General features: G+C 39.8%; 1 protein-coding gene and 1 long non-coding RNA gene across 2 annotated transcripts in view; one reads left to right on the top strand and one right to left on the bottom strand.

Moving 5' to 3' along the window:
• LOC140896958 (uncharacterized) overlaps window positions 1-21749 on the bottom strand; it is a 32784-nt gene that overhangs the window by 3987 nt on the left and 7048 nt on the right. The window contains exons 3-8 of the long non-coding RNA XR_012154651.1: window positions 19635-19838; window positions 19117-19191; window positions 17211-17271; window positions 13862-14010; window positions 3602-3977; window positions 1373-1946 (exon numbers count right to left, since the gene is read on the bottom strand). This is a non-coding gene — a long non-coding RNA (uncharacterized lncRNA). The remainder of the gene's footprint in view (window positions 1-1372; window positions 1947-3601; window positions 3978-13861; window positions 14011-17210; window positions 17272-19116; window positions 19192-19634; window positions 19839-21749) is intronic.
• The window catches only part of SS18L1 (SS18L1 subunit of BAF chromatin remodeling complex), a 34445-nt gene that overhangs the window by 7259 nt on the left and 5437 nt on the right, over window positions 1-21749 (top strand). The window contains exons 3-9 of the mRNA XM_073309172.1: window positions 2130-2214; window positions 3356-3500; window positions 8921-9118; window positions 10182-10346; window positions 11835-11936; window positions 12505-12597; window positions 19006-19125. Coding sequence (XP_073165273.1) covers window positions 2130-2214; window positions 3356-3500; window positions 8921-9118; window positions 10182-10346; window positions 11835-11936; window positions 12505-12597; window positions 19006-19125 — 908 coding nt within the window. The remainder of the gene's footprint in view (window positions 1-2129; window positions 2215-3355; window positions 3501-8920; window positions 9119-10181; window positions 10347-11834; window positions 11937-12504; window positions 12598-19005; window positions 19126-21749) is intronic.

Raw genomic sequence — 21749 nt, 5'->3', positions numbered from 1 at the left:
CAAAGCAAAGGAAAATTTGTGCAGAAATCAAGACAGTAGTGGTGTTGGTGATAAGAGGTAAAGAAAACCTTCTGAAAATAAGCAAGAAAGTTGAATATTTCATCAGTTTTCAAAGGAAAATTTTAAAACTGACCATAGTTTGTGACTTGCACATCACTGTCCTCAGTGGAAGAGCAACACTGGGAATGAGGAAAGATCATGGCAGTTTTGATTTTTAAAAAACATGAAGAATAATTTGAAATTTATGTCGACCTGATCCTGAATTATTTTGCATGCATAATTCCCACTGAAATCAAGTGTGGATCAACTGCAGGACTGGCCCCATAGGCTATATCTGAAGTAGGAGAAGTGAATTGTGGAAAATTTGGGGTTTTGCCTGGAAAAGACAGTATTTTCTTTTAAGACCCAATCCTGCACTCATGATGCAGGCAAAACTCATAGGATTGGGCTATTATTGAATGATACCACATTTATGCTGTTTTTAAAAACATGCCCAACTAGTGTGTGAGAAGAGTCTTTACCATATGAAAATGAAAGCTAGGATCTGTTTTGCCCTTAAAGGGTATATTCCTCTTATGAGGCATATACAGGTAACTCCTGTTATGCATTTACAGTCAGGGGAGACATAACATAAGAATATCATAAGACTGTAGGTCTGTATATAATCCTGTAAACTCTGACGTTCATAAAGAAAATTATTAGTCTTTAAATATTCTCAACACATCGCTTACAAAAATAATTATAAGGATGTGTGAATTTAGGATTCTGGCATAATAAAGGAGATAAATATCAGAAGGTAGGTAATTATTTTATAGTATGCACAAAGTTGATAATATAGTTTTATCAGAAGGGGATTTAATTTTTAGAGATCAAGGATTTTGGTGATCCATGTCAAAATAAAATGAATAAAGTCTTGTTAGTTTCCATCACTGCTTATTGTTCTTAATCATGAAGGCAATGCACTTTTACTGTAAACATGGATTAGATTTCAGTAGGAACAGGCCAAACCTGCCCAATGAGGGGTCAAGTTGAGGGGGGCAGGCATTGTTATTCTTTCAAAAAGGAAAGTGTGTATACAGAGAGAGAGGCATTTGCCTTGTTATGTGCTAATGATTCAATACTTCATCACAGGAGATCTGAATCCTTTTCTGTAGGGAGATGGGTATTTACTTCCTGCACTGGTATTTACTCACAAAAGATCCTGAACACTAAAAAATAACTCAAAGCCTTAGGAGTTCAGGTACCTTCTCTGCACCATGCTTCTCTCCTCCTTTCCATCACTTTCATTCTTGTCACCATTCTGGATTCATTTTGCTACCTCATTTTCCCCCACCGCCCACCAAAAGAAAAGTCATACAGTAAAAGAAGTTACCTTTTGCTTTTTTGGTGCCTCTCCAGCTTCCAGAAGTTTGAATTTCCTCCTGGGTCAGTGGCCCAGTTTTTAATGTTTTGTTTCTAGGTTCTCTCCTGCTTCTCATCATGATCTTTTCAAGTTCACTGATGACTGGGACGAAGCGTGAATGTTTCAGATGGTTTTAGTGGATGGCAGTAAGCATGCGAGTTAAAGCACTCTTGAAAGGGTGTTGTTCTCCTGAGCTTGCGTGCAGGGCAAAAAGGTTTTGTTTTCTGGAGCTCCAGAATTTATATTCTTTAGGACTGTGTTGACATAAAGTGACCAGTTGTTAGAGCAGGGGACAAGAAATCAAGTCTCTAGGCTCAATACCTGTCTCTGCCACTCGTTCAGTGGGTTTTCAAACAAGTACGTATGCAGGGTTGTAGTAGTCATGCTGGTCCCAAGGTATTAGAGAGGCAAGGTGGGCGAGGTAATATATTTTATTGAGACCCCAAAAAAAGCTCTGTGTAAGCTTGAAAGCTTGTCTCTCTCACCATCTTTACTTGCTGAAGTTACCCATTTGTAAAACAGTTGCTGAGTATTTTGAGACTTTCTGAAAAGAGGCAGGACAGAAATGGTCATTATTATTATTAAGATGGGAAGAGAGTGGGCTAATTTACATTTACTGATGATTTATAGATAGCACAGAGAAGCCAAGGCTGCAATGAATTCATGAAATGGGATATGTTGGTATTGTTAAGTCTTCCCAAAGTAAGCTCTATTCCTTATCTTTTAGATACCAACAAATCTTGCACAGAAACCTGGTTTACCTGGCAACAATAGCAGACTCTAACCAGAATATGCAGTCCCTGCTTCCTGCAGTAAGTACCAATACTAACATCAAATACAATGTTAACTATACCAAGGAGACAATTATTTGAGTATTGATTGGTGACAAAAAGCTGTTACTAGTTAGCCATTTTTAATAAACCTTTTTAGGAAAAAAATACTGAAAAAAAGTTCTGGATTTCAACGGACAGTAATAGAAAAACTGCTCTATGGATGTTTTTATTGATTTTCAAATATTTATCAGGACTTTTTTTTTAATCCTACCACCTGCAGAGCCAGGTGCCTAAATTATCATGAATCCAACTGTACAAGGTTCAACAGGATCTATTAAAAAATCTCTAAATAACCAAAAATAGCTTTTCTGTATTTTAAAATGTCACTAGTGTATGTGCTAATATCTCAGGACCTTCTTAGGGTTTAACCAAGTGCTGTGTGTGCCACTGGAAACTTCCCTTTCTCATGGTACAAGGCTGCCATTTCTAGTCCTGAATTGTACCAGTACACTGGTCCTTAAATCTGCCACCAGTTCATGATTAAATATTGCATAATGTTTCTTCATAAACTATCAGCCTGTTTTTTTGGTGATACGCCTACTGTAAAGGTCTGGTCCTGCACCACCGAAGTCCATAGCAGCTTTGTCATTGACTTCAGTGACAGAATCATGCAAAATGCCTATGCCAGATTGACAGCTGTGATCTAAAGATATGGGGTTTGTTTCTGCAGTACTCTTGCAGGAAAAACTCCCACTGACTTCAAAGGCATTTTTGCCTGCATAGGAACTGCAGGATTGAGACCATATTTTCTTAGATTTTGCTGCCAGAAGGGGCCACTGTGATCATGTAGGCCTTCTGCATAACACAGGCCATAGGATTTCCTTGAGTTAATTCCTGTTTGAACTAGAGAACATCTTTTAGAAAAACATCCAATCTTGATTTAAAAATTTCCAATGATGGAAAATCCACCATAACCCTTGGTAAATTGTTCCAGTGGCTAATAAGGAATACTTACGTGAATAAAGGTTTGCAGGATCAGGCCCCAAATCTGTAAGATTAAAATCTGGAAGCACACTTTCAGATGAGTCAGTTTGTATTCATAATAAGGTTAGTTTCAGGGTTATTATTTTTCTAATTAAAACCTAACCAAAAATCTGCTTCCCCTTCTTGTTGTTTGCAGCCACCAACGCAAAACATGAATTTGGGCCCAGGAGGAATGACTCAGAATGCATCCAACCAATCTCTCCATTCACAGAGCAATCTCAGTGATGCAATTGGGACAGGCCTTCCTCCTTCCTCCCTCATGCAGAGTCAGATTAGCAATGGTGAGCTCTGTTCCCCTTTGTGCTGCTTTATGGTTGCCCAGCAACAAAATCATTAATGCAGAATATACTTAGAAGAGGTCTTTTACAGCTCTGTAACTCACCTTTCAGCCACATGGGAATTTCAGGCACATGCTGAAATATTCACAAAATGGCTACAGTTTTATCAGTTTTATACTGCTGCTTGGATTCTGCAAGTGCTCCAGTCCACTTAATAAATTTATGTAGGGGAAATAAATGTGAAACAAAATATTTTAAAACGTGCAATGAAAATCACCAATAAAAAGATACTTCAAAATTAAATACCATAATAGTTTTACTAATAAACATCCATTGAGTTGTATGTTGCAACCCTTTTGCACTCATGCAAGCAGCCCCATAAAGGTCAATGGGATGGATAGGGTGAGCAGGGATTGTTTCCATGAGTAAAAACTGCAAGATTAGGTCCTCAGACTTCAGAATTCTTCTAAGATAAGTACCCTTTCAAAAATAAAATGCAGTTACATTAGTCTTCCTTTTTTTAGAGTAGCCTTTAAAATGTTGTATAGTATAACCAAATAGCTTACATAGAACTTTTAATGGAAAACTGTAAACTTAAAAAACACACTTCTGTATGAATTTTTTATACCTGTGTTGTTGCAAGAGCACCATAAATGAATGTAACTGAAAGAAAAGAGATTTTTTTTTCTATTTTTTTTTCTATATTTGACATTTGATGTATGGTCAGTTTCACTATTCCACTTCATAATCATTTAGTCAGTTTTCTCCCTTTGCCTTGGTCTTTCACAAAGTATTGGAGAGGAAAAACAAGTTTTTAAACATAGGAAAACGTGATTGTTCCACAAACATTGGCCCAAGGACTATGGGGCAGATGTATGTCATGAAACTACTTAGCTATTTCTTGGTTCAAATTATTAGTGTCTCTGTAAATTAATGGATGAGTCCTACTTAGAATAGTTTTGCATTTTAAAGAATTGGACCTTTAAAGTTTATTCTGGGCATTCCTATTGCAGTGTTCTTCCTGCCTGGTACTCAGTAACAACAGAAATCAGTCAGCAAGGATTGTTCTGTGCACTGAGAAGCTACATCAGAGGTTGGCAACCTTTGACTGGCAGCAGGCTGAACTGTGCTGGCTGCCGGGACCCCGGCTGGCAGGGGCTGGTGGACAGAACCCCAACTCAGCCCGCTGCCAGTCTGGGGTTCCGTCTGCCACCCGTGTTGCCAGTCTGGGGTCCCGGCCGCCAGCCCTGCTCATCCTGCTGCCGGCCTGGATGGACGGAACCCCGGGCTGGCAGCAGGCTGAGCAGGACCGGTGAACTGGAACCCCAGACCAGCAGTGCAGACGGCAGATGGAACCCCGGGCCAGCAGCGGGCTGTGTGGGGCTGGCAGACGGGACCCCGGCTGGCAGGGGCCAGCAGACAGAACCCCAGACTGGCAGCAGGCTGAGTGGCTCAGCGCGCTGCTGGTCTGGGGTTCCATCTGCCACCGGTGCTACTGGTCTGGGGTCCTGGCCACCAGCCCCACTCATCCCACTGCCAGCCTGGATGGACGGAATCCCAGGCTGAGCGGGGCTGGCAGACGGAACCCCAGACTGACAGCGCGGGTGGCAGGCGGAACCCCTGGCTGGCAGTGGGCTGAGCGGGGCCAGCGGCCGGGACCCTGCCTGTGAGCAGCCTGGATGGATGGAATCCTGGGCCTGCAGTGGGCTGAGTGGGGCCAGCAGTCAGGACCCCAGACCAGCAGCGCGGGCGGCAGACAGAACCCCAGACTGGCAGCATGCTGAGCCGCTCCGCCCACTGCCGGTCTGGGATTCTGTCTGCCAGCCCCTGCCAGGTGGGGTCCTGGCCACCGGCCCTTTCAGCCCACTGCCGGCCCAGGGTTCCATCCATCCAGGCCGGCAGCGGGCTGAGCGGGGCGGGCGACCAGGACTCCACCTGGCAGCAGAGTGCCACACGTGCCGCAGGTTGCCGACCCCTGAGCTACATTTTCACTATTGTTGTTTTTTTCCTTACATTTGTGTGTGTGTGACAGCCCTGGAGACTGAAGTCCTCTATTTATCCACAGAACAGGTAACAGCAAAGGCAGCAGCAGTGTAAGTTTACCCTGTGTTGCCCCACCAAAGGGCGTCAACCCTGACCTAAGGGGACTCACTTCAGGGGGTGAGAAAGTAGTTTAGTCTCAATGCCCAGTCAATCCTTGGTTTCTGCTGAGAATGTCAGCAAAGCAGCTAATTAATGCCAGTTGATATTGTGATGAGAACACCAGTGCACTGAGAACTAGGCTAAGACTGACACATTAATTTCACACAGGCCACTGAACAACCATTGGATGATAGTAACTTTTGCAAACTGGTACACAAATGTACATGCAATTCTGAAAATGAAGCTCTAGTACTTGTGAAAATGTTTGAGTGGCAGCAGGACAGAACTGAAGTTCTCTGTTTACTTAGCATCACAGGTACAGCACAGGGGGCAGCTATATAAGCTTCTGCACACTGACCCTCCATTATCCTCAGTCAGGTCTTAGAAGGATCCCTTCTAGAAGTGAGAAGGTAGTTCAGTTCCCAACATCTATTCAATCCTTAACATCTCTCATAAGACAGCTAGCAAGTGCCAAGTATGATGGTGATTTTGGTGATGGGACAACCGTCTACCAGGAAGTGGACAGAAACTACCTCTAGCATTTCTGATAGGCCACCTAGTACACCAATTGGAAGTCAGTTATTTCTCAGGCCTTGAATGTACAGCGAAAACCACCAGACTTAAACAGCCAGTCTACAAGTTCCACTGGTGCAGTTTGTAAAGTCTGTCAGCCGTACCACTCGTGGTCAATCACAGTATTGCTAATCCCATTCCTTAAAAAATCCTGACTCAGACCCCAGAAATCACACGGTTGGTTTATAAAAATTGCAAGATTTTAAAAAAAAAAGTTAGGTGCTTTTTTTTTGTTGTTGCCTTCAGTTTTTCAAGCTTCAAGTACATTTGGGTCATGTTTTCAAGTTTTTATCTGCAACAATGAGTGCCAGAAACATACTGTTTTTTAAATGAAAGCTGAGATTCTCATGTAATAACATAAATCTGGGATCTTGGGCTTTAAGAAAACCAACAAATATTGCAAGAGTTATCAACACTGTAGTTAATTGAGCCTGCAGTATTTGTAAGATCCATCAGCAGAAGGACTCTCACTCAGAGAGATTACAAACTCCATTCTTCATTCAAATTCCATGTTGTCTTCTGTTTCACTGAAGAATAAGTGTCAGCTTTATAAGACATACATAATTGTAGGGTTAGACTTCAGCAGCCATAAATTGCTGGAGCCATAAAGCTCCACTTTCTTAAACAGACCTGTTTACTCTTGCTGAGAATCTAGCCCATAGTCTCTCTATAAGGGGGGAAATAAAACAATCTACAGCAAGTTTTGTCATTCAAATATTTGTAAATACTTTAAGAATACCTACAGAAAACTGGTATTCAAAAAACTTTAAGATGCTGTTCAGGCTGTAAATAAAATTAATATCAATTAAAGCAAAATAACATGAAAACATTTTCTTATTTGGAGATTCTGCATGTGTCTCCATCTAAATGGTCTTGCAACAATATGAAACAGTGCACAGTAAATATGACTAAGTTTGCAAAAAGTTGCTAAAAGAATTTAGAACAATACTGCATATGAAAGAAGAACCTGGTCTTGCATAATTGAAGTTAGTTATCCAATAACAGTAAGAACTAAGATAATTAAACATAGGATAAGTTAAGTAGGACAGTGCTTACAGCCCCCGGGTACAACCAAAGCATATTGATAGCTATTCTTATTGACTGTTGGCTTTTATTAGTACCACAGATAATTGACCACAACTTACAGCTATGTGTATGAAAAAACAAGGTCAGCTTTATCAACTGAGTGACCCTGAGCAAGAGTGAGGCTCCATGCTGCTGGAGAGTTGAATGAAGTTATGAGTTTCTTTCCTGTATCGTGCAACTGCAAAGGAAAACTGGGAGTTTCTACCCCCTCACCATCATGAGAGGAGATCAGGAATTCGTAAATTGCCAAGTCAGGAAAGAACTGTGGGATCATCCCCCAAAAGTGTGGGTGCCAGGAAATCACTTTGTGTTGTTTATGCTTAAGAACAGGCTTGGTAATACAGAGCTCTACATTTTTGGTTGTTCACTGAAGAAAACTTGCATTTAGTATATGGGTTGGCTCAGAGGCCCCTACAAAACCTTGTTGTCCTTATTTAGGGCCCAATCCAAAACCCACTGAAGTCAGTCGGAGTCTCTGTGTTGACTTCAGTGAGCTTTGGATTGGGCTTTTACAGACCTCTATAAAAGCAAAATCAGCCAAACAAGCATACAGTGTCCCAGTCACAGTTAGCAAGATACTGTTAGTATGAATCCCAGAGGTTGAACTCCTAGCACAGGGATCAAGTCAGCAAATGAATTGGGAAGGGAAGGATAATGGTCACGGTAGTAGGGGTTAGCATGGTGTTTTGGAGAATTTTCCCTCTGAAACTATTGGGTATCTTCAATCAAGCTCAGGGAAGACAGAAGGAAGAGGATGTGATAGCTGCAGAGGCAGGACGAGTGCCCTCATCCCCCTCTTTCCTTTCTACTCTGATTAGGTTTGGTGGGGGTCCCTTTCTCCTTATATAGCGGGCTTACTGAGGGACCTCTTCCTCCATTTCCTCTCTTCCCCTCCCCTTTATGGGGCCTTGTGATACCTCACCATTCTCTCTCCCACTGCCCATCTGGTGTCAGGGTCCCTGGGTACGTTCTTCTATCTTTTTAAATCCTAGCAGAGGAGAAAGTCTGTTGGTACTGCTGCTGGGCACAGAGCAGTTGTGTTTGATGCAACAGCAGCATAGAGGAGCTGTCAGTCTCTGTTGGGTTCTCCCAACAACACCCGTTACAAGAGAGGGGTAGCTGATAACCCTCAGGGGAAGCAGGGGTTGAACCTAGTCAGGGAACACCTGAGCTACTGAAGGGCTCGGATACTCCCAGAGTTCTTGATTCAGTTTAGAGGCTGAAGCTGCAGCTGGCATTTGCCAACCATGTTATTAGATTTGCCTCTGTCTTAGGAAAAGCTAGTTGGAGAGCCTTCGCTTCTGAAATTTGTTCCTGCTTGCAGTTCAGCAAAGCCAAGTTTGGTAGTCTTTAGGGACAAGGTTCAGTCTAGCTTTATAACAGACAGTAGGTGGTACGTTTGGCTGTTTGTAACTCACAGGGGTTTTAATGATGGGGATTGGGGGAGCGGTATTATTTTTTTATTTTATGGCCCTTGGTATATAAAATATTTTATATTTTTATTTTATTTTTTTTACCCCTTTCTAGGTACCATAACAAGAATCCAGGTAAGGCACTAAATTTTTTTATACTTGGTGCAGGTTGTCAATAACAGCATCACTCTTCTTGTTGTGATCTATTAGGTCCTAATCACGTGTCTATGCAGCAGTCAGGCCAGAATACGATGCCCACAACCTCTCTGAGTATGACCGTGAGCAGCCATGGAACTGGGCCTGGTTATAGCCATACAGTGCCTGCATCTCAGAACGTGCCAATGCAAGGCCAGGGGTCAATAGGCAATTATGTCTCTCGAACAAATATCAGCATGCAGTCTAACCCAGGTAAGGTTCCCTTCCCTTTCCTTTCCTTTTGGGCTTGAAAGGACTTTTCAGTGGCCTCAAAGATGCACAACATGTGAAAATGTGCTGTACATACTCTGTAACCCTGTTCCTGCACGGGAGAAAAAGATGCAAAAGAGGTGGTTTTAAACTACCTTTGTGTTCAGTATTTTCTGGACTCAGAATAAGTCAGAATAGCCTCAGCGTCACTCTGACTTCCATTCTGTTTCTCATGGCCCTCAGCGTGTGGGGGAAGGAGTGAATATCCAGAGTGCAGCAGCACTCTGGTCATACTCTGACAGCCCCAACACATATCCCCGATATGTTCTGAGCTGTGAGAGGGGCTGTCATAGAATAGTTATGCCAGCTAAAGAAGCTGTCCATGCTGGTGATATTCCTCAGAGGATATTTCCACTCCCTATACAGGCCTTTCACATTGCTGGAGTGGCACAGAGGGGCCAGAGGGCAATGGAGAATCTGTCCCTGTCTCTTAAAAATGTTCACCACTGGGTAATGAATAGCATATCAGATATTAAAAAAATTCTTTCAAGGAAGTAATGTGAAATTCAGAAAAAAAAAAATACCGTAACTTCAATTTACTTAAATTCTATAGTCATCAGGCCTATAAATAAGGTAGAAGAGGAAAGAGGAAGTTAGTTAAAAAAAAATGGAGCTGAAGATAAGGGTGCAGGTGAAGAAGAACAAATATTTCAGTTTCCTCATACAGGGCCCTTTTCTGTAATCATGTTGCAGAAATGATTTCTGTTATTTATTGAGACCAGATGTATTTTAAAATATCTGACAGAAAAATAATGGTATAAATTGATTACGTTATCAGCATATGGGTTCAGATTAGAATGTAGAAAAGTTAAATATGCACACTGGAAAAAAGTAAACAATTTCTGTCTTTTTTTTCCTGTCCCCCTTGTGGAGGATTCACTGAATGATGATCTGAATGCAACTTGAAAAGACTAAATTGGCTGACAATTTTAGTTGTTTTCAAAAAAGAGTAGGAAAAGAATTGTGATATCTCTTTAGAAAACAATTGTATCTATGTTCTTTGTAGTCTCCATGATGCACCAGCAAGCGGCAACATCCCACTACAACTCGGCACAAGGAGGGAGCCAGCATTACCAAGGACAGTCCTCCATTGCCATGATGAGTCAGAGCAATCAAGGCAACAGCATGATGGGTCAGCGACCCATGGGCCCTTACAGACCTTCTCAGCAAGGTAAAGTGCACTATTCAGTTCCAGAAAGGTCGCTATGCCACCATTCCTGCTGTCACAGACAAATATACCACAGAAGCCATAATGATCTGGGAATGAGCGACTCCAGTGAAAGTTGATAAGACAGGAAATGCCAAACAGGGTGAAAGGTGCAGGTAGAATGTCAATAAGGTTTTGCTCTAGTTTTATTTTCATAGATTTCCATTTCTAAAGTTCAGAAATGACTGAGCCTACAGGGCATCATCTGTCTGTATAAAGAAAAAGACAAGAGTCTGATCCAAAATCCATTAAAGTCAATGAAATTCTTTCAGTTTACTGCAGTGGGCTTTGGATCAGGCCATTAGTCCCAATGTGATACTGTTCTTAATAAGGAAGAGGTCTCTGCAAATGAGATTTCGGTTATAAATATAGATTTATATAATATAAAGGTGATGGAAGGAACTGTAGGAATATGGGCCTACATTGGACTTAAGTAAACTATGATTTTGAGTTTGAATGTTAGCATGAACAAAAAGCTCAAAGAATAAAAACATGAGAAAGAATTGTTTGGGTTAAATTTGTAGTGACCCTAGAAATACCAGCATTATTTTATGTAACGCTTGGGAAATAGGGAAAGCATGGTTAATTGGAAACCGCGTGCAAGGTGTAGTCCCGTGACTCCCTCTTCTGTCTTTGCGTAAGGTCCGATAACCAGCAATGACATCACTTGTTTGTTATAGTGTATAAAAAGCAAGGTTCTTTAGTAGTTTCTTTGTCAGAGCTTTCCTTAACCCCAGGTGTCACGCCAGGATAGGAAAGTACCTCCTGGGTCTGCACCTGTTGTAAGTATTTTGGCCAATGCTTATAACTGTAGTGTTGCTAGGGTATAGAATAGTAGGGAGTGTATGCTTATATTGATATTTTGGATGTAACCAATACCAAGTGGCCTTTAGATTAATGTTTGTGTGGAAACTTAGTCGTGATAAGCCTTAATAAAATTATTAGGAAAATTATTTCCAATAGGCATCAAAGGGTAATTGTACCACTGTCAATCTTGACTGAAAACATCTTGGAAAACCATTATATAAAGTGAAGAAACTGCTACGCCAATTCTGACGTAAAGTGAATTTAAATTATGAAGTTTTGGTTTATTTTCTAATTGGATACTCATAGACATTTAATGCTAACTATATTATTAAGCACAGGATTCCTTTGGGTTTTATGCTATTGGGCAACTCAGGCGAGTAGATTAATTGTGTAGGGTTTTTCATGCCCTATTATGGCAGCTATGCAATTCTAATATTAAACTATACTTTCATTCTCAGATTTAGCAAAAACAGTTTTCCTTTCCAATGAGAAAAAACATCTTTGAAACAGTTCTGAACATATAAAACTCAAGTGATTTCTCCCAGAAGAAAACACTATTCATCTCAAGAATATCTAAATAATGAAAAATCTCCCTTTGGGTTTATGGGCTACTTAAAACACTCTCTCTTTCCTTTTGGTTTACAGGTTCCTCTCAGCAGTACATGGGGCAGGAGGAGTATTACAGTGAACAGTACAGCCATGGACAAGGCTCATCAGAGCCCATGAACCAGCAATATTATCCAGATGGTAATTTTGCTGAGTAATAGTAACGCTAATATTGATTCAGCAGAGCTTGATGTGGTACTGAATTGTACAACTGCCATATTCAAGAGTTAAAAAATTGGAAACCAAATCACCTATAAGATTTGTTTCCAACCTGAAATGCCAGCAACTCCTGTTCCCAATACATACGATTCTGTGTAAAACACATGCCTTGTAGCACCATTACCAACTGCATCCTGAAAAGAGCAGAAAGCCTACAGGAGAATCTCTGGGATAGGGTACACATTCAGTTTAGCAAAGAGTGCTGCTTCTGACTTGGCAAATGCATTGTCATTTCACCAGCAAGCTATCTACCTCAGATTTGCCCATTTGAGCTCTTTCTTTCTCTTGGCCTAATCTGTGAAGCTATGTGACTTTAAACTGTGTGTGTGTGTGTGTAATTATTTAATTATGTATAAAACATAATAGGTACTCTCTACATTGTGTACACACACACACACAATTATATAATACATGTGCCAAAACAAACTATGGATCAGATGAACCTTTTTGATTAACCTTGTCCATTTTGTCTCTTTCTTACTGATTGCAGGTCATGGTGATTATGCATATCAGCAGTCATCCTATACCGAGCAGAGCTATGACAGGTCATTTGAGGACTCCACACAGCATTACTATGAAGGAGGTGAGATGATATATTTGCAATCTATGCAAACAAAAGCTCTAAGCTACATAAAATACAAAGTCTGCTTAGGAAAAATATGAAAGCTGTTTTATAGCATTTCTGCAGAATTAAAACACTGCTCAGCTGCTAGACTAAAATATTTTCCTAAATTGAACGTTATTCAGAAGTGTCTATAAAATAGAATTTAGTTATGTATAGCAACTTTTATATTACATATATCTCTAAACACTATGCACAACATTAGATAATGTTAGTAACTGTGTAGGTTAATGGATAATAGCTCACACATAAGCCTTGTGTTCACTAGTAAACAACCCATCGCTGACAACAGAACATGTGTAGCTCAACTAGATGTAGTTATAGTGTTAGATATTAGAAACTTTTTTATGTGTGAGGAAATATTATCTATAATACCACAATTATTTCTTTTCTTAAAAAAAATACTGTATGATGTTTTCATTTAACTTTAAATTGAGATATAAGTGGCTCTTAATATATTAACCATTAAAGTCAGAGATCATTGTGGGGGAAATAAACTAAGGTGCTAGAGTTAGAAAAATGGCTTAAGATTAGGGAACAAATAGTCTCTATAGATGGAAACTTTTTCAAATTGAGGGAGAACATATTGGTCTTTAAGTATTGTGAAAAGCCAACTGGTCAAAAGCTCAAATGAATGGGGTTTCACACCTGTAACTGAGATCAAATGATGGCCCAGTATTTCTTAATTTTCAGACAGCACTAAAATTGGAAGCAGAGCAGATAATGAGGAGCAATAGAAGTAAATATAAAGAAGACCCGACAGCTTAAATAATTGGGACTACTGAAATGAGTAAAGGCTGTAGAATCAGGCCTGTTGTTCCTACAAAGTTAACAGGAAGCACTTGAGTTATTACTATTTAATATATAATTAAATATTCAAATTTAAAATTAGAAAAAGGGAAAAAATACAAAAACTGGCATAAGCTATCAGACTGCTCCAAGGTCTTATATTCTCTCTCCTCATTTCTTCCTCCTGTTCTCTTATTTCATTTCCCCCATCCTGACTCATTCCCTTTTTACAGGTCAAGGAAGGTCTTCTCCCTTGAATAACTAATATTTTTTGTTTCATTATGTTTCAAAATGGCAAGTAAACAAATATATATCAGTTATTCTGGGGAGAAGAGCCTTGCTGGCTAACAGGGAACAAAGAGGGAGGATAAGAGAGGAGAGAAATAGTTGTGAGTGAAATGAGTCAAAGGATTTTAACATTAAAAAGAAACCTTACAATTTCATCTTCACCACTATGACAGTCACATTTCCTTTGCTTTTTAATACGCTTTTTCTTTCATATAAATGTTGGAGTTAGTCTGTTTAAGATGAAGAGATGGTAGCAGATACTTTTGTTGCAGGCAAATTTTTTAGCACAGGAACCACCTGGAGCAAAGGGATTATAGCAGTTAGAGTACAAAGATTTGTGTATTCACAGTACAGTTATTGAGAAATTATTATACAGGGAAAGATTTTCAATTAGGCACCTAACTTCCATTGAAAATTAGTGGGAGTCAGGCACCTAAGTGCCTTTGAAAATCTGTACCACTGTGATTTTGCAAATCAAGCATGAGAAAAACCTGAGTATTACACATCAGTAGTGCCACAGCCTCCGGCACTCTGATTGGCTGAGAGAATTTAATGTCAGTATAATGAGGTTTATTTTCCTCCTTGATAATAGTGACACTATATCAGTCATTTCAGCAAGATTCAGCATATTTATTCCAGAAAGGAATGGTAGAATTTTCAGCCAATTTAATGACCCTATTGTCTGAACACTTTGGGGAGCTTAATCACTAGAAACACTTAAATTAAATTACTATGTCGTCTCATCTAAGGAAGCCAACTTTTATGTAGAGACTTTGTTCATTTTTGTTGTTCACAAATTTGCAAACTGGATTTCCCTTTAAATATTTTAACAGTTCCAATAAAAAACTGCAGGGTTCCATAACAATGAAATGCCTTATTTTCCTTGGAAATATGAATAAGGGAAATTATTATTTATGAACTGAAAGCAAATACAGTGGGAGGGCTTCTTGGGACACCAGCTGTTGTGTCCTGGCACTCTTGTCATCGAGACTCTCTTCTTTTACCTTTGGGACAGTTTTTAATTAGAAAAGCTATCCATTTCGGGGTAGGCTGGTTATTTGCATGTTCAGTGATGTAGATGAATAAACAACCCCTTACATCCCATCTGCCCCTGCTGTGAGCTCCACAAAAATGGAATTTATGCAGCTCTAGGATTCAACAAATTCCAAATTAAAGCCAATGCACTTTGCATGTTTTTGAAAAACAAAATCTGATTCTAAAGAGTAAAACAGATTTAAAATATAATCTATTTGTAGAGCTGTGTTGAAAGTTATGAATATAATTAAATATCTGAATGAAAATAGTAACTACTCTAAGTCATTTCAGGAGGACTCTGTCAAGGTATCTGAAATGAGTTTTCTAAAATATCATTTTAGTTTTTAACCCACTACTCTGTTTTACAATAACCCTGTGGAAGTTTGAAAATGAAATGTTTCCTTACTGATTTTCCTTTATTATTAGACTAGTTCCATAGTATAGTATTGCTCATTATGGATCAAGTTCAGCCATAAAATTCTAATATTAACTCCTATCGAAGCATATAGGAATTAGTGTGCATTATAGGGTAGCATTTAGTCCTATGAATGCTGGGTGACTGAATTTATTTTTTTAAAAAGAAAGCATATTTGCTTTAAAACAAAATCATACAGGGCCAAATCCTGACTCCTGATATATACATCATGTAAACCCCGTTGGCCAAATAAAACAGCTGAGCTTTATAGTTCTCCCAGCCTTCTCTATCCATCCTAAGACTGTAGTAACTGTGTTTATTTAGAATAGGGCTGCTCCAGTGGTGAAAAGTGGGAGGAACAGAGGGACCATATCCCCAAAATTTTCATATGTGAGCGTGAGGGGTTGTTGGGGATTCTTCAGCTCAGTGAGTCTTAGATCCACTCCTTAGCTAACAGACCCATTTTGGAGCTGTGAGCCAGATGTCTTCATAAGAATGGCCATACTGGGTCAGACCAAAGGTCCATCTAGCCCAGTATCCAGTCTCCCAACAGCGGCCAATGCTAAGTGCCCCAGAGGGAATGAAAAGAACAGGTAATCATCAAGTGATCCATCCCCTGTCACCCTTTCCCAGCTTCTGGCAAACAGAGGCTAGGGATACCATCCCTGTCTATCCTGGCTAAACCACTGATGGACCTATCCTCCATGAACTTTACCTAGTTCTTTTTGGAACCCTGTTATAGTCTTGGCATTCACAACATCTTCTGCCAAGAAGTTCCACAGGTTGACTGTACGTTGTGTGAAAAAATGCTTCCTTTGTTTGTTTTAAATCTGCTGCTTATTAATTTCATTTGGTGACCCCTAGTTCTTGTGTTATGAGAAGGAGTAAATAACACTTCCTTACTTTCTCCACACCAGTCATGATTTTATAGACTGCTATCATATCCCCCCTTAGTTGTCTCTTTTCCAAGCTGAAAAGTCCCAGTCTTATTAATCTCTCCTCTTATGGCAGCCATTCCATACCCCTAATCAGCCATGTGACCCATTGGTTTATCCACAAATGATTGCCAGTCATTTAGCCAAGGAGAGTCTTTCTCCCCTTCCCTTGCTGTGTCTAACTGCCATGTGTTGCATTTGCACTGGGTGGAGTCATAAGATTCACGCCAGGGAAGGGTAGGATCTTTCTTTTCAGAATCTATATCATTGTTAACATCTGCCTGCACAGCAGGCAGGTCACACAGCTCTGGTGGGCTGTGTGTTGTGGAGACTTAGGGTATGTGTACACCGCACTGTAAGCCCAGGGTTTGAACTCAAATTCAAACCTTACCCTCCTTCCATCTACATGCAAACCACAGTAATCCAGAGCTTGGACCCTGGACTCCACGGGGATGGAGGGTCCGACCCTGAGTCAAGCCAGGACCCAGGGTTCAAGCCTATTGCTTTTCAGGCAATATAAGCAGCTCCACTGGACTCATGCTCAGGTAGTCCACCAAAAGTATCCCACTGACCTACTTTCTTTGTCCTCTGGACAGTCAAGTTTGCTGCACGGTCAAGTTTTCCCACACATCACTATGAACAAACGGCTAGAGCAGCCGCATTTTGGGAGGGCACTAGGAAGTCTGCGATATGGGTGGTTGCATTCGGGCCTACATAATACAATGTAGACAATAGACCCCATGTTGGGGCCCAGGGTTCCACAATGAGTTACAAATTAGTGTAGACGCTCAAATGAGTGTACATTAAACCCATGATCTTCTCATTCGAATTCTACTAACGCTGGGCTTACATTGCAGTGTGGGTCAGGGTTTTCCTGTGAAGAATTGGTTGGTGAAGCCCCTCTAACTTAAAAATAAAAAAGGCAGGTCAAATTTTGGGCCACACAACTTTTACAATGTCGCTTTTAAATTAATTATAAATTCCAAAATTAGCTTTTGTGTAATGAATAATTCTGTACAGGACTTCCTTTTGAGGAATAAGTAACTGCCTCCAGCAACTCTCCAATGTCCAGCATATTTTGAGTTAATTATATTATAAGAGTTGGAATTCACCTCTGCATGATTCATTATCACCTGCCACCTATTGACAGCACTCAGGAAAGGATAGAAAAAGCTGCAAAACAGAAAGTAAATTCAGCATGTTATTACTAGGTGAATTAGACATATTCATCTCCAAAAGAAAACAGTGAGAAAAACAGAGTGGCAAAAAAAGCCATAATATATACTTTAAACTGAAGTCAATTAATCTTCCAACATTTCAAACTACAACAAATTTTAATGTATGTATTAAAATAAAATAAACCTGGTAACCAGTGTCAGAATTCTACACAGTACTGAAGGTAAGTGATCCCTGCAATCTAAAATACATGTTATTTATGAAAATCTGTCTTACAAAAACACGTATGAAGACAGAACATGAAGTAAATTTCTTTATTATTTTAAGTGATCAAAGTTTCTCCATTGTGCACTAATTCAAACCACAGTGGTTTAGCCTTAACTTTTATTATGTTTTATTTTCCTTAAAAGTCAATATGCCTGATTCTTGTTTGCCTCACACCTTGTGTAGTTCTTTATACCTGTATAAAATGGCTGATAAATGCTACCATTCTTATTGGGTAACATTTTACACCCACTTTACATCAGTGTAATGACTATACCAGCTGTTAAGGAGTGAAGAATCAGGCCCAATGTTTTGGTCACACAGAACGTTCATGTGGTAATGTTTCCTTTTCAACCCACTTGCTTTTTGTAGATTACCACAAATTAGAGGAAAGCCAAAATATCAACTTAATGGAAAATAAAACCTAGTGAATTAAGGATAAACCTTTGCAGTTCAAATTGGCTGGTGTATATTGGGGAAATTTTGATCACCCAGAAATTTAAAAGTCAGTTTTCTTAAAGAATGCTAGATAAGAGTATCCAAATAAATACATGAATATGACTGTGTACAAACTGTAGGATGTGCATTTGGATAGACCAGGGATGGCCAAACTTACTGACCAGAGCTGCATACTACAATCTTCAGAAATTTGAGAGCCAGGGCGTGCCTGCCGGGGCTTGCGACTGCAGCCTTTCGGTGGGGTGGTGGGGTTGGGGCTTCTGCCATGTGGGGTCTGGGGGTCTTGGAGCTTCAGCCCCATTCCTGCTGAAGCCCCGAGCCCTGGCAGGTGCCTCCCGTGGGGCTGAAACCCCTAGACTCCCGCTCTCTGCTGGGCAGAAGCTCCTAGCCCCATCACCCCACCAAAGGGCTGAAGCCCCAAGCTCCCCCAATCAGTCTGGTAGGCAGAGAATGGGGGGATATGGGGGGCTCCGAAACCTGCATTTTAACTGTAAAAGAGCTGCATGAGGCTCATGAGCCGTGGTTTGGCCACCCCTGGAATAGACTTTACTTGGTCTTTATGTGTTATCATAGGAAAAATATATAATTAGGAGTGTATATTTTTCCTAATTTATAATGTGTTGGAAACAAAGTTATTGTGCTGTTTTTAAATGTATATTTTATTTTAAAATTTTTAATTAAAAGAGAGCTGATGTTTAAAATGTAAGAGGAAAAGGGAGCAGCTGGTGGGGGGGGAGAGGGGAGAACATGCATGTAGACTTCTTAAAGAAAACTTTTTTCATACACCAAACAAAAACACAGCCTCTTCAAATATACTGAAAATAACCAGAGGAATAATCTCCTCTTCACTGATTGGTAAAATATAGTGGAAGTTTCTTTTTTAAAGGAATACCCTTTTCAGGGTTTCATATCAAGGACCCTCATTCAGTTATTTTCAGTGTGATCAGCAGCTATATTGGGACAGCTGCTGAGTCAGTACATAAACTTTATCAATCTTCCCCTTTCTAGGAAATTCCCAGTACAGCCAGCCGCAGGCAGGATACCAACAGGGAGCTGCGCAACAGCAAACATATTCACAGCAACAGTACCCAAATCAGCAAAGCTATCCAGGACAACAACCTGGATATGGTGAGGAAGTCTTCTTTAGCATGTCTTGTGTTTGCAATCCCTGGTATAAATGCATCCATTCTGTACCTAGGAACAAACAGATAAATTGTCTATCTCCCTTTGTAGCTCAAGGCACCAGCTTAAACTTATAACAAATGTAGTATCTGGTTCAGCTCAGTGGATGTTATCACACATCATACAGGATCTCTAACTCCTTGACACCAACGGCTGGGAAAGCTGTGTAGACAGACAGCATGTTTATCCCCATGTTATTGACTTTTTTACAGGTGTGAGTGGCGGGTTATTATACTAGTGCTCAGGCCTCATAAATGTGAAATTTTTATATAATGTAAAGGGGGAGGAATCCCACAAAATCACTATCACCTCACATAGATTTCTTGCAATAGCGTATATGCTTTACTGTCCATTGGTGAGGAAAAGGGTTGAATGTGATCTGAATATTCTTGCACTAGTGCACTAAATGAGAAATTTTGGGGCCATTCTGCTCACAAAATGGTGCTCTCCCCTACCATGTAGAGAATCCAGGCTTGATAGTTGGTCATGATCTCTCTACTCAGATTAGGGTACTTTAGAAGCAGCACTTTCGGTCCCTCAAAGGAAGAGAGCATTTCATATTGCTGATCAGCAAGTAATGGTGTTTGTGGTCTCCAAGAACAATGGTCTGGACATGCTCAGCCACAGGATGGTGGCCACATCACAGGGCTTTGAGACTGCTATATAAAACAATAAGTAATAGAAATATCCTTAGGATTTGAGAAAGGATGTGAATGACCATTTGTGGGGAAAAGAAGCTTTGATTTGCTTCACTGGCACTTACAAGATACATTACTTGCTGACCTTGGCAGCATTCTAGTATAAGAAGTATCTTTTTAATCATCTGTATCCTAGTAAAATAAAAGGCAAACTATAAAAAATTGTTAAAACTACTAGACTGACTTTAATTTAAGCGCTTCACAGTCCTCAGAAATTTTGCCCTTATTTTCTAGTTTTTACCTAGCCTTTTTCAATGGTTTGGAGCACCAGTTGCTGGCAATCTTCTGTGCTGTGACCCAGGAGTAGAAATGCAGTTCATTCAATTTGTACAAACTTATTTATAAACTATGTGACTAAAATGAACAGGAGGAATGTAATCTGAACCTAGGTCCATCAAAACAGGGACTCAGGATTTAGGGATGGTCCAAGTACTATCCTCCAGAACAAGGATTGCTAGTGCACATACCTGCTTTACTCCAAATTTGAAAACTTGACCTTGTTGATATCGCCAGTCCGAGGCATCATAGTTCTGAGGTTGCTCTGGATTCCAGGTCTGCCCTTGAGACTATTTGTAGCTATGCAATTGTACCAACCTTGAATGTCTATCCTTCTATCTAGCAATAAAACCTAGATTTATGATCACTATATTAAAATATTTTAATTTGGCTGTGCAATATTGGTAAACATTTTTGACCACCAAAACCGGACAAATATTATAGGTTTAAATTATAGGCCCAAAATTTGGTTAACAATGTTAAAAACTGGTGGGGAACAACCTTCTAAATATTTTCCCCCAAAATATCCACCAGTACCTCAGAAAATTTTTTAAAAGAACTCCATTTGCAGTTTAAACACAGAATCTACAGACATAAATTTTAAAAAAATTCAGTATCCACATGCAGTTGTCACCAGACTTGCATGTATTACTAAAGTATCTGCATATCCATCAGACCAGTTAAGTGTGTAGCTGGTCATTTGTGCTCACAATAGCATTCACAGGTTGGGCATGAAGTTGCTTGTGCATTTTCTGAAAATAAAGACTACGATATTTCGGGCTTTTCTGACGCAGAGGCTGGCAGTGTTACAGAAACTAATCTTATTCCCAAACTGATGCAGGTATACATTAAAAAAAAAAAAAAAGGTAGAATTATGTTGACTTTTGCATCATCAAAAACAATAATAATACCCAGCATTTAAATCAGTATTTAGTCTTCATACTACTCCTGTCAGGGTAAATATCACTAATTTACAGATGGGGAAACAGTTTAAGTGACTTGCCCATAATGATGAATGGAGTCAGTGTCAGGACCAGGATCGGACACATGCTTACATCACTAGACAATGTGTGTCTTCAACAAAAAAATGGAGAATGCAGCGTCCTTCAAATGGGAAGGACAACCAAAACTGACAGGAAAAAGTCAGTATTATTACAGTATTAAAACCAATGAAGTAAATAAAAAAAAATATAACGTTTTTGGCCTATCTTTTAAATAATGAAATTATCTACAGTAGAACCTCAGAGTTACTAACACCTCGGGAATGGAGGTGTTCGTAACTCTAAACAAAATGTTATGGTTGTTCTTTCAAAAATTCTTACAACTGAACATTGACTCAATAGACTGAAATTTTACTATGCAGAAGAAAAATGCTGCTTTCTCTTTATTTTTTAGTATTTTGCTTTTAACACAGTACTGTATTTGCACCTTTTTTTTTTTTTTTGGTCTCTGCTGCTGCCTGATTGCATACTCCAGTTCCAGTGAGGTGTGTGGTTGACTGGTCAGTTTGTAACTCTGGTGTTCATAACTCTGAGGTTCTACTGTAATGGATTAATTAAGATAATGTGTAGGGATCCAACTCAAAATAAATATTTG

The sequence above is a fragment of the Lepidochelys kempii genome, chromosome 13 (assembly GCF_965140265.1).
Source record: "Lepidochelys kempii isolate rLepKem1 chromosome 13, rLepKem1.hap2, whole genome shotgun sequence".
NCBI lineage: Eukaryota > Metazoa > Chordata > Testudines > Cheloniidae > Lepidochelys > Lepidochelys kempii.
The sequence above is the reverse complement of the archived record's forward strand: the minus strand, read 5'-3'. Positions and strand labels throughout refer to the sequence as shown.